Genomic DNA, 17,799 nt, shown 5'->3' with positions numbered 1-17,799 from the left:
AGATCCTCGGGCCGAGGGCATCGACGCGTTAGTGCTCCCGTGGCCGACTCAGCAGTTGCTTTATGTATTTCCGCCATGGCCGCTGGTGGGCCGCGTGGTGCAGCGGATCGGGCACCATGCAGGTCTAGTGGTTCTGATTGCGCCCAATTGGCCTCGACGTCCGTGGTACGGAGACCTGGTTCGGTTATTGGTGCAGGATCCCATTCCGTTGGGCTCCAGGGTGAGATTGGTTCAGGGGCCGATCGAGATGGCCGACCCTGCTCCATTCTCGCTTACGGCCTGGCTCTTGAGAGGCTCAGATTAAGGAAGAAAGGTTTTTCAGCCAGGGTAATTGATACCATGCTGCGTTCTCGTAAGAGGTCTACTTCTTTGGCTTATGTGCGGGTGTGGCGCATTTTTGAGAACTGGTGTCAAGAGCGGCAGTATGTTCCTCTACGGGTTTCCATCGCGGAAGTTTTGGAGTTCCTGCAGGACGGTCTGGACAGGGGGCTCTCGCTCTCTTCCCTGAAAGTGCAGGTTTCAGCGTTGTCTTGTTTCCGTGGAAAGATTCAGGGGATTTCCTTGGCGGCTTCGCCGGACGTGGGGCGGTTCTTGAAAGCTGTCAAGTTGCTTCGTCCACCTCGTCGGCCGACGGTTCCGCCTTGGGATTTGAATTTGGTGTTGGAGGCTCTGGTAGGTCCTCCGTTTGAACCGTTGGCGTCCATCTCGTGTAAAGATCTTACGTTAAAGACAGTGTTTCTGGTGGCCATTGCTTCGGCGCGTAGAATTTCGGAGCTACAGGCTTTGTCTTGTAGAGAACCTTTTCTCTCCTTGGCTAAGGAGAAAGTGACTTTGCGGACAGTTCCTTCGTTTGTTCCTAAGGTGGTATCCTCCTTTCATGTTAATCAGGTGATTTCGTTACCAGTGTTGGGGGATAGGTCGCGTGATCTCTCTCAACGCCGTTTGGCTAAGTTAGATGTTCGACGCATTTTGCGGTCGTATTTGAGCAGAACGCAGGACTTCCGAGCGTCGGATCGTTTGTTCATTTTGTATGGAGGTCCCAGAAAGGGGGAAGCGGCTTCCAAGGCCACTTTGGCTAGATGGTTAAAGGAGACTATTGCCTCGGCGTATTTGTTGAAACGTCGGGCAGTTCCCTCGGTACTGAAGGCACACTCTACTCGGGGGGTAGCCGCCTCTTGGGCGGAAAGTAGTTTATTCCCCCTCAGGACATTTGTAAGGCGGCGGTGTGGTCGTCCATTCATTCTTTTGTAAAGCATTATAGAATTGATGTGCAGGCAAAAGAGGATGCTCGGTTTGGAGCGGCTGTGTTGTCTTCTGCTTTTCGTGGGTCCCACCCTTAATGTGTTTACTGCTTTGGTACTTCCCAAGCGTCTTGACCGGTCTGGAGGGTTGCTGAGGAAGGTGAAATTAGGCCTTACCTGCTAATTTTCTTTCCTCTAGACCCTCCAGACCGGTCAAGAGCCCACCCTGGTTCGTATCAGAAGTAATTCAGCAAAAGTAATTTTCAGCCGGGTCAGTTATCAGAAGTATTTTGAGCCGTGTTCTGCTATGTCTGTTCATTTGATATTCAGTATGGTCGGAGACATTTTCTTTGACTCTAATGTTCTGCAGAGTGGGACGCCTGAGCGTTTCATCTGTTTAAGCACACTGTTGGTGTTTACCTATTAGTTTTCCAGGTACAGGGGTTTTATTAGTTTCGGAGTTACTGTTACAGGGATGTGTTTCTCTGCTTTGCTAACTGTATACTGGAGATAGAGGGCTAGCACAGGTTATATGTACTCAGTTTGAAGTTAGTTTTCTCAGTCTCCCTCTGCTGGTAGGCATGCATAACCCAAGCGTCTTGACCGGTCTGGAGGGTCTAGAGGAAAGAAAATTAGCAGGTAAGGCCTAATTTCACCTTTCATAATAAGTTTTTCAACCATATAAAAAGATACTTCGCTAAATTTGTTCCGTATTCTGTCTGCTAGAATTTAATGCTATCACATTTAATTCTGTCAGTATTTGTTAAAGTTGTATGTATATTGAATGTTTTAGATGAGTTTTTAGTCTTTTTTTTTTTTTTAATCAAAAAACTATTTCTCCAGTGCTGATAATATTCCATTTCCCTAGTTTTCTTCCATTTTCATTCATATTTCCTTCTGGTCCTTTTTAATGTTCATAATACTAATGTAATCCATAAATTGTACAACATTTTAGTTTTGCTTTATTGTATAAAGGAGCTAACTTGTCTAATACCCTTTTAGATATCCCCGATCTGGCTCCTAGCATATGCTGTATATTTCCATTAAATTCAAAAGTATCTTTCACTTCTAAAACATTTCCTTTTCAGGATATCTACAAGATATAATTTGTTTTTCTAAATCCTTATTACTCTCTACACTATTCAAATATTCTACAATTCTCATATTTAAAGTAGCAAGGTAGTGGTCTGTCCAGATTACAGGTTCCCAAGATATATTACCAGTCAAGAATTCTATACCATTATTTTTAGTATATGTTATCAAATCAAGCATATGATCCTTATGAGTTATAATAACTGGCATAATTCTAAATCCACTGATAGTAAAAACTCCATGAATTAATAGACTGATTGGTCCATTTCATTTTCCAAATGAAGATTTAGATCTCCCAACAGTATCTGCCTATCAAATTTAATTACATCTATGATCTACCATCCTTTTGTGTCGATTACGGTAGTTTTTATTCAGCCTAATTTCCCATTCCTTATAAGAGACATTTCTGAATACATACCAGACCAAACCTCTAAAATACTACAGGTACATCGATGACATTTTTATGATTTGGACGAAGGGGGAAGAAACTCTGAAACAATTTTACTATTCCTTCAATACATACCATCCTACAATCAGATTCAAAATTGACTACTCCCTAGAAAAAGTCAATGTTTTGAACACCACGGTCTCAATCAGTGATGGCTATATTACAAACACCTATCTATATAAATAAAATCCCCCCTCAGTGTTCTGAAGCTCACTCCATCTGTCCTGAACTCCTGTCCTCCTGGTAGGCTAGGCTATTCGGACTACTCACCCTCAGTCTTAGCCACGCCCATCTGGGCCGTAGCCCACGCCCCATCTGCACATAAAAAGCACCCTCAACATTCTAAAGCACACTCTGAGGCTTCAACAGTTCGTATGTTCGAAGCTCTGTAACCATTTTTAAGCACACTGCATCTCTGCCCCGCCCTGACCTATCAGAGAAGGGAGGAGTGTCACAGCTGCACTGCTCAGACCTATCAAAAGGGAACTGAAACAGGAAAAGGGAGGAGCGTCACACCGAATGACAGACCTATCAGAGGGAAGTCAAATAGAAGAAGGGAGGAGCGTCAGAGGCTAACTGACCTATCAAAGGGAACTGAAACAGGAAAAGGGAGGAGCGTCACACCGAATGACGGACCTATCAGAGGGAAGTCAAATAGAAGAAGGGAGGAGCGTCAGAGGCCAAGGGGACGGCCGTATCTACGTCTCATAGGTTTCCTTGCTTTCTTTTCAGTGTATTGCAGTTGCAGCCACTTAGGTAAGTCTAGCAAGCCTGTCAGCTACTGAATACAGAAAGCAAAAGATAGCATGTGGGAACTTGCTCCATTTTGTTCTCTGGAATGCAGTGATTGTTATACAAATGGTCTTGCTTTCATTATTTTGGTAGGGGCAGCCTTCATGACTGTCCACAGTCCCCCCAGTCCTGACACCTGACAGGGGGGACAGGGAAGGACACTCACTGTCTCACATACGCACTCGCACACACTCATTCTCACATACACACACGCACTCTCACAGACACACTCACACCCACTCTCTGTCTCACACACACACACTTGCACATTCTCACTCTCACACAGTCACTCTCTCAAACATACACACTCCGCGCAAAACCTTGCTAGCGCCCATTTCATTTCAGTCAGAAACGGGCCTTTTTTACTAGTATACAAGAAACCCACAGACAGATCAGCTTCCACCCTTCACATACATCCATTATTTACAGCCAAGCCACAAGATAGCACCATATCTGCTCTGACCCAAGGGACAGAGACAGAAATCTTGAAATCCTGACTGCATCCTTAGAACGGAAAGCCTACAACCCCAAAATAATCTCCAAAAATATTGCCTCCTCCCTCAAAACACCCAGGGAAAATCTGCTACAATACAAAGAAAAAAAAAAGCCACAGACAGAATCCCCCTTATAGTGACATACAATCCAGAGCTGGAAAATTTAAGAAAGATCATAAAAGATCTTCAGCCTCTACTCCAAGAGGATGAATTACTGAAAGAGATATTCCCAGCCTCACCAATGCTGGCTTTCCGACAGCCACCCAACTTGAAACACAAGCTAATCAGAAGTAAACTCCCAACACAGATTGAAAAAGAAGAGAAGGGCACACATCCTTGCAATATATCCAGCTGCAAGCTATGCTAAAACATTTCACAGGACCCCACAGTCATTTACAAAGGAAAAATATTCAACATAAAGTAATATTTCACATGCTCATCTTCCAATGTGGTATATATCATTCAGTGTAAAAAATGTAACGAAGGATGCTATATTGGAGAAACAGGGCAGATGCTAAAGACAAGATTTAACTTACATAGACATCACATGAACAATACTGGTGCCAGCCGGGTTCCCACCCCTGTGGGCCAGCACTTTACAAAACCAGATCACTGTACCAGTGACTTCATAGTAAGAATCCTGAAAGGTAACTTTAAAACAATACAGGAACGTAAGACCTTTGAAGTCAGAATGATTGAATATTTTGACACCCAACAGACAGGACTTAACAAAGATCTGGGTTTTCTTGCCCATTATAAACCATAAAGTTGTATTGCTATGTTTATCATCCTCCTCTCTCACCTATCCACCCCCATCCTGTTAGACTATTTCTGAAATGCTTTGATGTTCCCATGCATACCTCCTACCCATCCCCACCCTATTAGATTGTCAATGAAATGTTTGGAAGTTTTTCTTATATATATATATACTGTCATCTACCACATTTGCTTATTTCCGATCTGACGAAGAAGGGCAACCTTCGAAAGCTAATCAAGAAATGTATTAAGTTATGTCCAGTAAAAAAGGTATCATCTTATTTTCTTTTCCATGTTTTATTTTGTTTGATTTCTATTGATTACCTTTAAAAGTGGACTAACACAGCTACCACACCATTCATTATAAGTTTGGAAATTTTAATTTTTTTGTTGTATGTCCATTAAATTTCATACTGTTGACTGCTACACAGGTTATACCTACATTTCTATTCTCCTGCTCTGGCTGTGAGTGGTCTTCCAGATTTAGATCTTGGCCATGGAAGATGAGCTGCTTAATAAATAAAAAAACGGGCAGCTTGGCCCCTATTTTGGGCCAGACCTGTGTGCCCACCAGACCAGCAAGGGACAGTTTGAATTTGTTAGTACTTATATTTTGTAGTGATTACAATTTGTGAATGTAAAATTTTGTTTGCATCAAGGAAAAAAGCATTCTGTAGCTAGTACAATTTCTCATTTTCATAGCACTGTGAAATGTTGAATATTCTCATCAGGTTGATTTTTCTATATATTCCTAACATTAGAAGAGCGCTGATTACAATAAGAGACCATATGTATGAGATGCCTCTGTTTTAAATTCATGATTGTGAGGTTTTCTTCTTGCACTATAAGTTCAGTTATGTAGCACAGGTATTGTGTTGTGGGCTTTGGTCTCCCACATGACACATTTTATCTTGTTGTAGAACCATCCTGCAACAGCTGTGATCTTACTATAGTGATGTAAAGGTGTTGTTAAGCTAAATATGTTCTACTACCAAGGCAGGGTGCCATTTACCTAGTAACAAATAAATAAGAAATTTCCTAATGAGACTAAGTGCTCGTGGGATCTTGAAAAATAAGAATTTCATTTTATAGTTCAGTAGCTGTTTTGCATGTTAATCTCAGCCTGCAGCTGTTTTCTGTAACTTCTGGTTTTTGTTGCTTTAAGGAGGAAGATATCACAGGGGGTGATCAAGATCAAGAAGAGAGGAGGTGGAACAAGAGAACACAACAGATGCTTCATGGTCTTCAGGTACAGATTCCTCCACTGTTTCTTGACACTTTCCCATTTCCCCTATTCCAGAATTATTGTCTCTGTACCAGACTGGATTGTTTTACAATAAATAACCAGCTACTGCAGATGATAAACAGGTTAGTGGCTTTGTACAGGCTGTGCAGAAAGTTGCACTTTGCAGAGTAGACATAGAATGGAAATGAAATGCTGTTGACATGCAAATAGAGAGAATTGCAGTCCCATTTTTCTGTTCGGTTGCTGGTATAATGCCTTTAAACTTGAATAGGCCTAAAGTATCAAGGTTTTTGTTTTGTTTTAATCATAAGGAATACACATCTGTTTCTCACCCAGCTAGGAAAAAAGGTGCCAGTACTCATGCAGAGCCAATCTTAAGGGGCGGGGTAACCAGGGCTTTTTTCAGCTGGTACGCTGTATGCAACCATTTAACCCAAAGTACCTCTGCCTGGAAGGGAACTGCCTCTGAATCTGAGGGTCACAGGTTTGAGGCTGGCTGCTGCATTAATGGAGGAAAAATCAAACTGGAGATTTTGAGGAATAAATGTAATAGTGTGGTAGGACATTTTTAAACGGCAATAAAAAATGGTGCCAGTACTCTGTCCTATCCTAAAGCTAAAGGCTGTGAACAAATTCTGGAAAAACAGTTTAGGATAGTTTTCCTGAGCAATTTACCTCCCATGGTTCAGGAAATAAGATTGGCTATACTCTCTGGACTCAAAGGACACTTCACCCACATACAGATACATCCCAGGCACAGGAAGTATCTCAAATTTTGGGTAGGGAAACACCACTATCAGTACTGCAGCCTACTGTTTGGTGTTGCGTCAAGTCCTAGGGTCTTCACAAAATGTTGAGCCGTAGTCACAACAGGGCTGAGCAGACTATTTGGCTGGTCAAGAGCACATCGAAGGAAGGGACACAAGAATCCATGTGTTGAGCTATTCTGGTGCAAGAGCTACTAGAATTAGTTATCAACTACTCCATCTAGAGACTGTTCAAAAATTGGAGTTCATAGAGGCACTGCTAGACAGGGCTCAGGCCAGAGCTTTTCTCCCATATAGCATATGAAAACCTTGATCCCCATAGCTCTCGTTTCAGAGCTAGCAGGTATCAGCTCAGCAAATGTTGAGATTGGTAGGTCACAAGGCCTACACTCTGCATTTTAACACCTATGGCACACCTCCATTTGGTTCTTGGATCAGTGGACTTGGATTCCCTGGGGCTACAGGGAACCTAACCAGCGTCAATGATGATTCACAGCACTTTGGCCAAGGGATTCCCATGTCAAGTGGTCTGATTTCAGGGAAGTGCCCTGCTTGACCATCACGGATTTCGATGAAATTTTCTGTGAACATTCATACGTGTCCCCAATGAACATTGGTAAAGTTTTACGTTCGCCAATGCAATACTTGCTGAGATATAGTAATCTGTTTGACCCCATACTGCAGCCTTCTATGGTATGACTTCGAGATTTCGGCAACTTTGAGACACTGTATCTCCGACAATATTTTGTTGAGAGAAACAAAACTTGGCCATCTTGTACAACTGTTTGCGTTCTATTAAACAAAATAATTAAAAAAAATCATCTTCAGTGATTTCCATGAAGAAAACTTGGAACAAACTTGGTCCGAAAAATTTGCGGCACGAAAAAAATTGTAAAGTTTGGCTTTTTATATCTCTGGAATTAAAGGTGTGATAAACGTGAAACTTTGCACACAACAACTTATCAACACGAGGTTTTCGAATATAAAATTTCATTCTAATATTTTCCATTAGTTCACAAATTGAGTGTAAATTTGATGTTTGCAAAAACGCCAAAAATAGGGTATTTTTAGCCCACTTAAAAAAAAAAAAAAAAGACCTTCTGGAAACTCTTTTTAATCATTTTCATTAGAAAGAGCATGTTGCAAACCCCTTAAAAAAGTAGGGTTGGTTTTTCATCGCTGGCATATAACGCCCTAGAAATAGGGACAAAGTTGAGGACGTTGTTATCGCACGCTGCTATCACAACATCACATGCATTCTATTATTTTTGTTTTATACAGACATTGCTAGTACCTAAATTGCATTGGTCCATGGTGACATTGTCACTACTAGTTCAGGAACTTGAACCAGTAACCCCATCACCATAGGGGTCACGCCCATAGCTGTGCAATACCAGCCACGGGTGGGTTTCTTGGATGAGGATCCCAAGCCTCTAGTTTGGTTTCTTCATCAAGGTTCCAAAGCCTTGTGTGGGTATCTGTCCAGTTCCCAAGCCAACGATTGGGCAGCTTATCCTAGGTTCCTAAACCTAAAGGTAGTATCTTAAATGGTTCCCAAGCCGAAGTCCGTAATGTTTGTATGAACTGCCAAATTCCAACGATTGCTTATTTATTATTGAATTTATGAGCCACTTTCTTTAGTGTCACTTCTGGGAATTGATACTGGCGGCCTGACGACGTAACTGATGGCACTGGAAGCACACAAATAAGATGTTGTGCTGGAACCCAACAAACATCTTTTCTTTCAGGCCAATAAAATGAATGAGCCGGGCCTGATGGATGCATAAATGTTACCAATGCATCATTTTGTTAAATGGAAATTTCTACAACGTTGCCTACCCACCACTTATTGTCATAAATGCAGGCAACATAACAACCAGGCAATAGTTTGGCCAATTTTAAATTAGGATCGGGAATATCGGAAATTTTGGCCACAAAGTTAATCGTGTCATTTGAAACTTTGCTGACAGAAATCGAATTTGAATCAACTGGCACAAACTGGTGATGATCTCTTGTGCCAGCTATTGTGCAGCTAGCTTTCCATCTTTCTTCTTGCAGCATCCTGTTTTCTTGGATTTCTTCAGTCGGAACATAAATATATTTAATTCCATGAATGTTTTTGTCACAAAAGTTAAACAGATCTATTGGCGTCAGTATTTGGTCGGTTAATGGTCGCTGGAGGCTGGCTCGAGCAGCCAAACGTTTAGTCGTGCCACCAACTCCATCACATGGTGACTTGCCATGACTCGCGCCAAAAAAGTTCCATTCGGCCTCAGTTTCAAAATCATTCTTGTGATTGCACAGATTGACAAAATTTTTGTAATTTTTGTATTGTGCTGCTGAACCGTCACTAAAGTAGTATATTATTGTAATCTTCGTTTTATTCGTCAAAAATTCAGTCAACTTCCGAATGAACATATGCACGGAAACCGTATCATGTTGCATATGATCAGAAATTATGCAGCAGTTGACAATTTGCAGCATGCCATCTTTATTGATATAATAAGCGACGAATGAATGCACTGTGCATTGTGAATTCTCCCACTGAAAGGCTTGAGCGTCTTGGACAACAAACAAGTAATTCTGTGCAAAATCCATCAGTACGATAAGTTTGGTTTCTTGTAGGCCAGCTTTTAATGACTTCAAATATTCGCTTTGATGTTTTGAAATGTAAGTGGTGGTCAGTCAGTTTCCAAATTTTGCTAGCGAGTTTTTCAATAAAGTTGTCAACAGTGAGACATGTGTTTCGAGCGTTTCATGGTCAGTATGAACCCATTGTTTGAATTCTATTGATTCTTCTGAGTCCCAGGCCTCAAATATTTCTTCCAAATATGCTATCAGTGCCTCTTCACAAGGACAGTTTTGGCATCGCTGCAATATACAGTCTTTGGCGTCCAGATCGCAAACTGCCTTTCCCATGAGCATCTTGTAGTCTTCTTTAATGTTGGCACCTTGTAGCATAAGCTTAACATTCTGATGGATGGTGCAGACACAGACGGAATGTGTGCCTGAGGCACCAACAGTAACACACCACTTTGGTCTGAGCTCACAGAATTTGGAGAAACCAATTTCAGCACCATATTTGTTTCGATATGCTACATACAGGTCTTTCAGATTGCACAGTAGCAACCGCTTTTGTTTTTGAACCTTGATGCCATCAAGCCGAACAGAAACAAAATCTTTTTTACCAGGGCACATCCTGCTAAATTCATCATCCTCGTAGAAATCTCAAACTTTGTTGGCGATTGCCTTTGGTAGCAGTTTGCCAACTTTTGCATCCGGTAGTGCACAAATGCCTCTCTCTTGTTTTAATTTTCGCACTGTTTTAACCATGCGTTCTGAAACAAAATACGAAAGTGCAAGGCCCCTTAGGGAGAAGCTACACTGACTCCCACTTAAAGAACGCATCACGTTCAAGATATGCTCTCTAGTTCATAAAATCATTCACGGAAATGCCCCAGCCTACATGACAGATCTTGTAGACCTGCCGCCCAGAAATGCTAAAAGGTCATCTCGAACATTCCTTAATCTGCACTTCCCCAGTTGTAAAGGCCTAAAATACAAACTAACGCATGCGTCAAATTTCTCCTACCTGAATACACAGTTGTGGAACACACTACCACGCAGCTTAAAAGCTACTTACGAACAAGCTAACTTTCGGAAATCCCTGAAGACTCACCTATTCAACAAGGCATACCAACAAGATCAACAGCTAGAAATGTAACACGAAGCAACCTTGCCTGTCATCAACAATGCCCCTGCTCATTCCTACTTGCTTGAATCTCGATCTAGACCTATTAACAATATGTTTTCTACTTATTCTCATTTGCTTAATCTTCGATGATACTACTTTCCATTTAACAGTAACAGTTATCTCCTAGTCTGCTATCTACTAACAATAACACATTGTAAGCCACATTGAGCCTGCAAAGAGGTGGGAAAATGTGGGATACAAATGCAATAAATAAATAAATATTTTGCTGTTGCTGGTATTGACCAACTCTTTGGGGCCAAAGTCAGTAATTGAATTTTCATGGATCTATTGGATATTTTAATTTTCGTTTTCACATCTTCAATTAGGTCAGTGTAATCTTGGCATGACAGGCATTCCTTAGCAGCCGACTTGCTAGTTTGTCCAATATCTTCGGCTGATACTGCAGCGGCTACCATTATTTTTTCTGCTGCCACTTTCTGCACGCGTTCAATTTTTCATTTCACATATCCAGTTTTATCCCTGCTGGCCAACCTCCAAATTTTTAATGGAGAAGTCCCCAAATCAGTCAAACTTTGATCAAGAGTGTCTGAAATGTCCATATCGTAATTTTCTGATGATGATTACTCTGCCTTGCTTTCGACCATAGAAACATATTTGGCTTTACACTTGGAACACATTTTTTGGCCCGGCTTCACATTTGTTTTCAATTTTTTCAAATCATCGGACATGGCTAGATCGACTTTCAACAGTCCATGTTTAACTATGTGATTTGTTTGTCGAATGGGTTGCAGCACGCTTTTGCTTCATTTCGTATTTTTCCAAATACATCGCTTTGTGATGCAGGCAGATTTGGTCGTCTGTGAACTCATCCTCCGATCGCCGAGTAATGAGCATTTTTTCATTGACGGACAAGCTGTGCACATAATGCAGCCCAATTTCTTTAGAATAAAATGAGCCATGGTGGCAAGTTGACGCCAATTGTTTTCCAACAACGCAAATGGGCAAAGTGAGATTGTCAGTTGATTCTTTGACATTCATTGTTTGCATATTAAGCAAAATCGCAATAATTAATATGAAGTGTATTAAATTAATGTGAATCTGAAAAAGAGAAGTTATAAAGATTCTTATGTTATGACAGAAACATACAACTACACCTGCACAGTACAGAATCCTATAGCCGAAACATGCTAATGCGCGGCATCAATAAGGTACTTACAGAATATTTAACCAATGTCATTAGTGTAGAAGCACCGCTAGTAGACTAACAGATTCATATAGCATACAAAAAATGAATTATACACTTCGACACAATATAGAAAAATGCATGTTGAAGTATATGACATTGCAATAGCAACGTCCTCAATTTCGTCCCTATTTGTAGGGCCTTATATGCCAGCGATGGAAAAACCAACCCTACTTTTTTAAGGGGTTTGAAACATGCTCTTTCTAATGAAAATGATTAAAAAGAGTTTCCAGAAGGTTTTTTTTTTTTTTTTTGTAAAAGTGGGCTAAAAATACCCTATTTTTGGCGTTTTTGCAAAAATCATCAACTTTACACTCAATTTGTGAACTAATGGAAAATATAAGAAGAATTAAATTTTATATTCGAAACCTTGTGTTGATAAGTTGTTGTGTGCAAAGTTTCACGTTTATCACACCTTTAATTCCAGTGATATAAAAAGCCAAACTTTACAAATTTTTTTTGTGCCGCAAATTTTTTGGACCAAGTTTGCTACAAGTTTTCTTCATGGAAATCGCTCATGAAGATTTTGTTATTATTTTGTTGTACAAGATGGCCAAGTTTTGTTTCTCTCAACAAAATATTGCCGGAGATACAGTGTCTCAAAGTTGCCGAAATCTCGGAGTCATACCATAGAAGGCTGCAGTATGGGGTCAAACAGATTACTATATCTCAGCAAGTATTGCATTGGCGAACGTAAAACTTTACCAATGTTAATTGGGGACATGTATGAATGTTCACAGAAAATTTCATCGAAATCCGTGATGGTTGCACAGGGACCACCAGACCACTTGACATGGAATGACCCCATTCCAAATTTCTCCACCCCACAAGACACAAACCACGGATGCATCCAGCCTGGACTGGGGTCTCATGTAGATGGGGCTCAACACCCAGGATTGGTGATTCTTTCAGGAGAGAGAGTACCAAATGAACCTCCTAGAGATATGGATTATATGGAACGTTCTAAAGCAAGGGAGGACAACCATTGTCCTGGAGGACCACAACCTAATTGAGTTTTCAAGGTTTCCACAATGAATGTGCATGAGATTGATTTGCAAGAATTGCTTTCATTGTATGCAGATATTTCTCATTCATATTCATTGTGGATATCACAATTAAAAAATAGAGAGATGGGATTTGATGTACTTCCTTTCTGTGGTTACAATGCAGTTTACATATTATATACAGGCACTTATTTTGTACCTGGGGCAATGGAGGTTTAAGTGACTTGTCTAGAGTCATAAAGAGCTGCAGTGGGAATCTAACCTGATTCCCCTGGTTCTCAGAAAACAGATTGGGTTGTCTGGTTGGCCTACCCCTGCTATAGAAGCTTTCAGAGATCAACTATTACATCAAATTGTCCTCATTTAAACAGTCAGTCATGCTGTGATGTATTATGTCAACAAGCATTGGAAACATGATTCCTGATTGCCCTGTACTGGCTGAGGCAAATATGGTTTTCCCTATTCCTGGAGCTAGCATGCCAGGATCTTCGACCCTCAAAATGAGGGATCCGTCCTGCATCCCAAACTAGGTGAGCTTCGGAGAAGGATGTGACCTTAAAGACAATCTTTTTGGTGGCCGTGACATCGGCGAGACGAGTATCTGAACTCCAGGCGCTGTCCTGTTGAGACCCATTTCTGCAATTCTCAGAGTCCGGAGTAATGGTACGTACGATGCCTTTCTTCATGCCTAAGGTGGTTTCAGCGTTTCACCTAAACCAGCCTATTTTCCTGCCCTCCTTTTCTAAAGAGGAGTTTCCAGAAGCCTATGGGCAGAGTTGCACTTTCTGGATGTGCGAAGGGCTCTGTTGCAATATCTGCGCATGTCAAATGCCTTCAGGACCTCTGACCATCTTTTTGTTCTTTTGTCAGGTCCGCGCAGTGGGTCTCCAGCGTCTAAGGCCACTATAGCTCATTGGCTCAAAGAAGCTATCTTTTCAGCATATCTGCTATCTAGCCAGACTCCGCCTGAAGCCTTTAAGGCACATTCCACAAGAGCAATTTCCTCTTCTTGGGCTGAAACTGGAGCACTCTCTGTCTTCAAGAGATATGTAGTGCAGCTACTTGGGCTTCTAAGCTCTCGTTTGCCCGACATTACAGGCTGAATGTGGCTGCCAGGAGAGACGCGCATTTTGGAGCACAAGTGCTGGCGCGTGGTGTGGCTTGTTCCCACCCTATCTAGGGATTGCTTTGATACATCCCACTCGTAATGGATTCATCTGCTTGATGACAAGGAAGGAAAAGTTAGGTTCTTACCTTGGTAATTTTCTTTCCTTTAGTCATAGCAGATGAATCCATGAGCCCTCCCTCTGTGGTTCATTATGCGATTCATGTTCCTTTTATGTTCAGTTTTTCCTGTAGATATGTGTCCCTCATTGGGGGAATTTGGAAAACAGGTCTTCAGGATTTCTCTTCATTTACAGGAGATTGAGTTCATTCCCTCCAGGAGGATGAGTCCATTCCCTCCTTTGACTTATAGCTCCAGTTTTGGGGCATTCATTCCGCTCTGAGGAAAGTTCATATTATTATGCTTTGCGGTGTAACACTGCTTGGAAGCTTCAAATACTTGAGGCAGATGGCGCTAGCTGACCATGAGGCACTATGGTTTTTCAGTGCTCTCTATCTTCCCCTGCTGGTTGATGGACACAACCCACTCGAAATGGATTCATCTGCTATGACTAAAGGAAAGTTACCAAGGTAAGAACCTAATTTTCCCTTTCCTTCCAATCCTTCAGCAATATCTCCCACAAATATATTAAGCAGAATAGGCCCCAGCATCAACCCCTGAGGAACTCCACTGCTCACTTTCCTTTCCTCCAAGCGGATTCCATTTACCACCACCCTCTGCCACCTGTCGGTCAACCAGTTCCTTACCCAGTTCACCACTTTCGGTCCTAAGTTCAACCCTTTCAGCTTATTCACGAGTCTTCTGTGGGGGACTGTATCAAAGGCTTTGCCGAAGTCCAAGTAGATTACATCTAGCACACATCCCTCATCCAGTTCTTTGGTCACCCAGTCAGAAAACTCAATAAAATTTGTTTGGCAGGATTTTCCTTTGGTAAAGCCATGTTGCCTCGGGTCCTGTAACCCGTCAGCTTCTAGAAAGTTAACTATCCTTTCTTTCAGCAGCGACGCCATTATTTTTGCTACCACCGACGTGAGACTTACCGGTCTGTAGTTTCCCACTTCTTCCCTGTCTACACTTTTGTAAAGAGGGACCACATCTGCTCGTCTCCAATCTCGCATAACCTCTCCCGTCTCTAAAGATCTATTAATAAATCTTTAAGAGGTCCCACCAATACCTCTCTGAGCTCCTTCAGTACCCTGGAATGTATCCCATCTGGCCCCATAGCTTTGTCCACCTTCAGATTCTCCAGCTGTTTATAAACTCTTTCTTCCGTAAACGGCGCAGTATCCACTCCATTCCTAAACGTTCCCTCAGCAGCCAACCGCGGTCCTTCTCCAGGATTTTCCTACATGAACACCGAAGAGAAATAATTGATTAGCACATTTTATCTTCATCACTCTCAATGAGCCATTGTCTTTCAGTCTCGCAATTCCATTCCTATCTCTTCACCTTTCTCCAATATATCTGAAAAAGTCTTGTCACCTCTTTTTACATCTTTAGCCATTTTTTCTTCTGCTCGCGCTTTCACTAGCTGTATTTCCCGCTTCGCTTCTTTCAGTTTAATCCGATAATCTTTTTCTGTGATCCTCTCGTTGTATTCTTTTGCATTTCTTGAACAAGCCTCTTTGCTCTTATTTTTTCATCTACTTGTTTGGAGAACCATATAGGCTTCCTGCTTCTCTTGTTTTTGTTTACTTTCCTCATAAGAAGATCAGTTCCAAATTTATAGCAGCCTTTAGCTTGGACCACTGTTTTTCCACATCTCCTACGCCTTCCCACGCCAACAGGTCCTTCAGGCATTCCCCCATTTTATCAAAATCAGTACGTCTGAAATCCAGTACTTTGAGTTTGTGGCTCCACACTCCGCCTTCGCCCTTAGATCAAACCTTATGATGTGATGATCACTATTGCATAGGTGGGCACCCACCCCAGATATCGGAAACACTACCTCCATTAGTGAGCACTAGATCCAGCATCCACAATCTCCCTACTTCTTTCCTATTCCACAGACGGGACGTTCCAATCCCACGTCAGACAAATTGAAATCTTCCAACAGTAGCACCTCCCCTTTCATACTATCTTTTCAATATCTTCTATCAGATCCTTGTCTAACTTCTCCGTTGCGCAGGAGGTCTGTAGATAACTCCCGTGTGGATACTGATTCCGTCTTCCCTCTTTCCAGGACGATCCATAAAGCTTCTTCCTTTTCCCCAAGTTCCCCGCATTTCAGCCGCTCTGATATTCTCTCTCACAGAGCCACTCTTCCACCTCTTCGGCCCTCTCTATCCCTTCCTAAAAGATTATAGCCCGGTACAGTCACATCCCATTCATGAGAATCATTGAACCGCATCTCCATAATAGCAACAATATCCAAGTTTTCTTCAAACATCAGGGCTTGCAAGTCTTGAATCTTTTTACTTAGACTATGAGCATTTGTGCACATAGCTTTCCATATGTTTAGTGAGTTTGGGTGTTTTTTTATATTTACAGTGGGGGAAATAAGTATTTGATCCCTTGCTGATTTTGTAAGTTTGCCTACTGACAAAGACATGAGCAGCCCATAATTGAAGGGTAGGTTATTGGTAACAGTGAGAGATAGCACATCACAAATTAAATCCGGAAAAATCACATTGTGGAAAGTATATGAATTTATTTGCATTCTGCAGAGGGAAATAGTAGTTTAATCCCTCTGGCAAACAAGACCTATACTTGGTGGCAAAACCCTTGTTGGCAAGCACAGCGGTCAGAACGTCTTCTGTAGTTGATGATGAGGTTTGCACACATGTCAGGAGGAATTTTGGTCCACTCCTCTTTGCAGATCATCTCTAAATCATTAAGAGTTCTGGGCTGTCGCTTGGCAACTCGCAGCTTCAGCTTCCTCCATAAGTTTTCAATGGGATAAGGTCTGGTGACTGGCTAGGCCACTCCATGACCCTAATGTGCTTCTTCCTGAGCCACTCCTTGTTGCCTTGGCTGTATGTTTTGGTCATTGTCGTGCTGGAAGACCCAGCCACGACCATTTTGAAGGCCCTGGTGGAGGGAGGAGGTTGTCACTCAGAATTGTACGGTACATGGCCCATCCATTCTCCCATTGATGCGGTGAAGTAGTCCTGTGCCCTTAGCAGAGAAACACCCCCAAAACATAACATTTCCACCTCCATGCTTGACAGTGGGGACTGGTGATCTTTGGGTCATAGGCAGCATTCTCTTCCTCCCCAAACACGGCGAGGTTGAGTTTCATGCCAAAGAGCTCAATTTTTGTCTCATCTGACCACAGCACCTTCTCCCAATCACTCTCGGCATCATCCAGGTGTTCACTGGCAACTTCAGACGGGCCGTCACATGTGCCTTCCCGGAGCAGGGGGACCTTGCGGGCACTGCAGGATTGCAATCCGTTATGTCGTAATGTGTTACCAATGGTTTTCGTGGTGACAGTGGTCCCAGCTGCCTTGAGATCATTGACAAGTTCCCCCCTTGTAGTTGTAGGCTGATTTCTAACCTTCCTCATGATCAAGGATACCCCACGAGGTGAGATTTTGCGTGGAGCCCCAGATCTTTGTCGATTGACAGTCATTTTGTACTTCTTCCATTTTCTTACTATGGCACCAACAGTTGTCTCCTTCTCGCCCAGCGTCTTACTGATGGTTTTGTAGCCCATTCCAGCCTTGTGCAGGTGTATGATCTTGTCCCTGACATCCTTAGACAGCTCCTTGCTCTTGGCCATTTTGTAGAGGTTAGAGTCTGACTGATTCACTGAGTCTGTGGACAGGTGTCTTTCATACAGGTGACCATTGCCGACAGCTGTCTGTCATGCAGGTAACGAGTTGATTTGGAGCATCTACCTGGTCTGTAGGGGCCAGATCTCTTACTGGTTG

The 17,799-nt window shown here is 42.2% G+C and overlaps 1 protein-coding gene across 3 annotated transcripts in view; it reads left to right on the top strand.

Annotated features, from left to right (window-relative positions):
- Window positions 1-17,799, top strand: part of RAD21 (RAD21 cohesin complex component) — a 182,513-nt gene that overhangs the window by 147,487 nt on the left and 17,227 nt on the right. For all 3 annotated transcript variants that reach the window (XM_030218287.1, XM_030218270.1, XM_030218278.1), the window contains one exon: window positions 5,989-6,072. In XM_030218287.1, the coding sequence (XP_030074147.1) occupies window positions 5,989-6,072 (84 nt within the window). The remainder of the gene's footprint in view (window positions 1-5,988; window positions 6,073-17,799) is intronic.

The sequence above is a fragment of the Microcaecilia unicolor genome, chromosome 1, assembly GCF_901765095.1.
Source record: "Microcaecilia unicolor chromosome 1, aMicUni1.1, whole genome shotgun sequence".
Classification (NCBI taxonomy): domain Eukaryota; kingdom Metazoa; phylum Chordata; class Amphibia; order Gymnophiona; family Siphonopidae; genus Microcaecilia; species Microcaecilia unicolor.
This window is presented reverse-complemented; position numbering and strand designations above follow the sequence as displayed.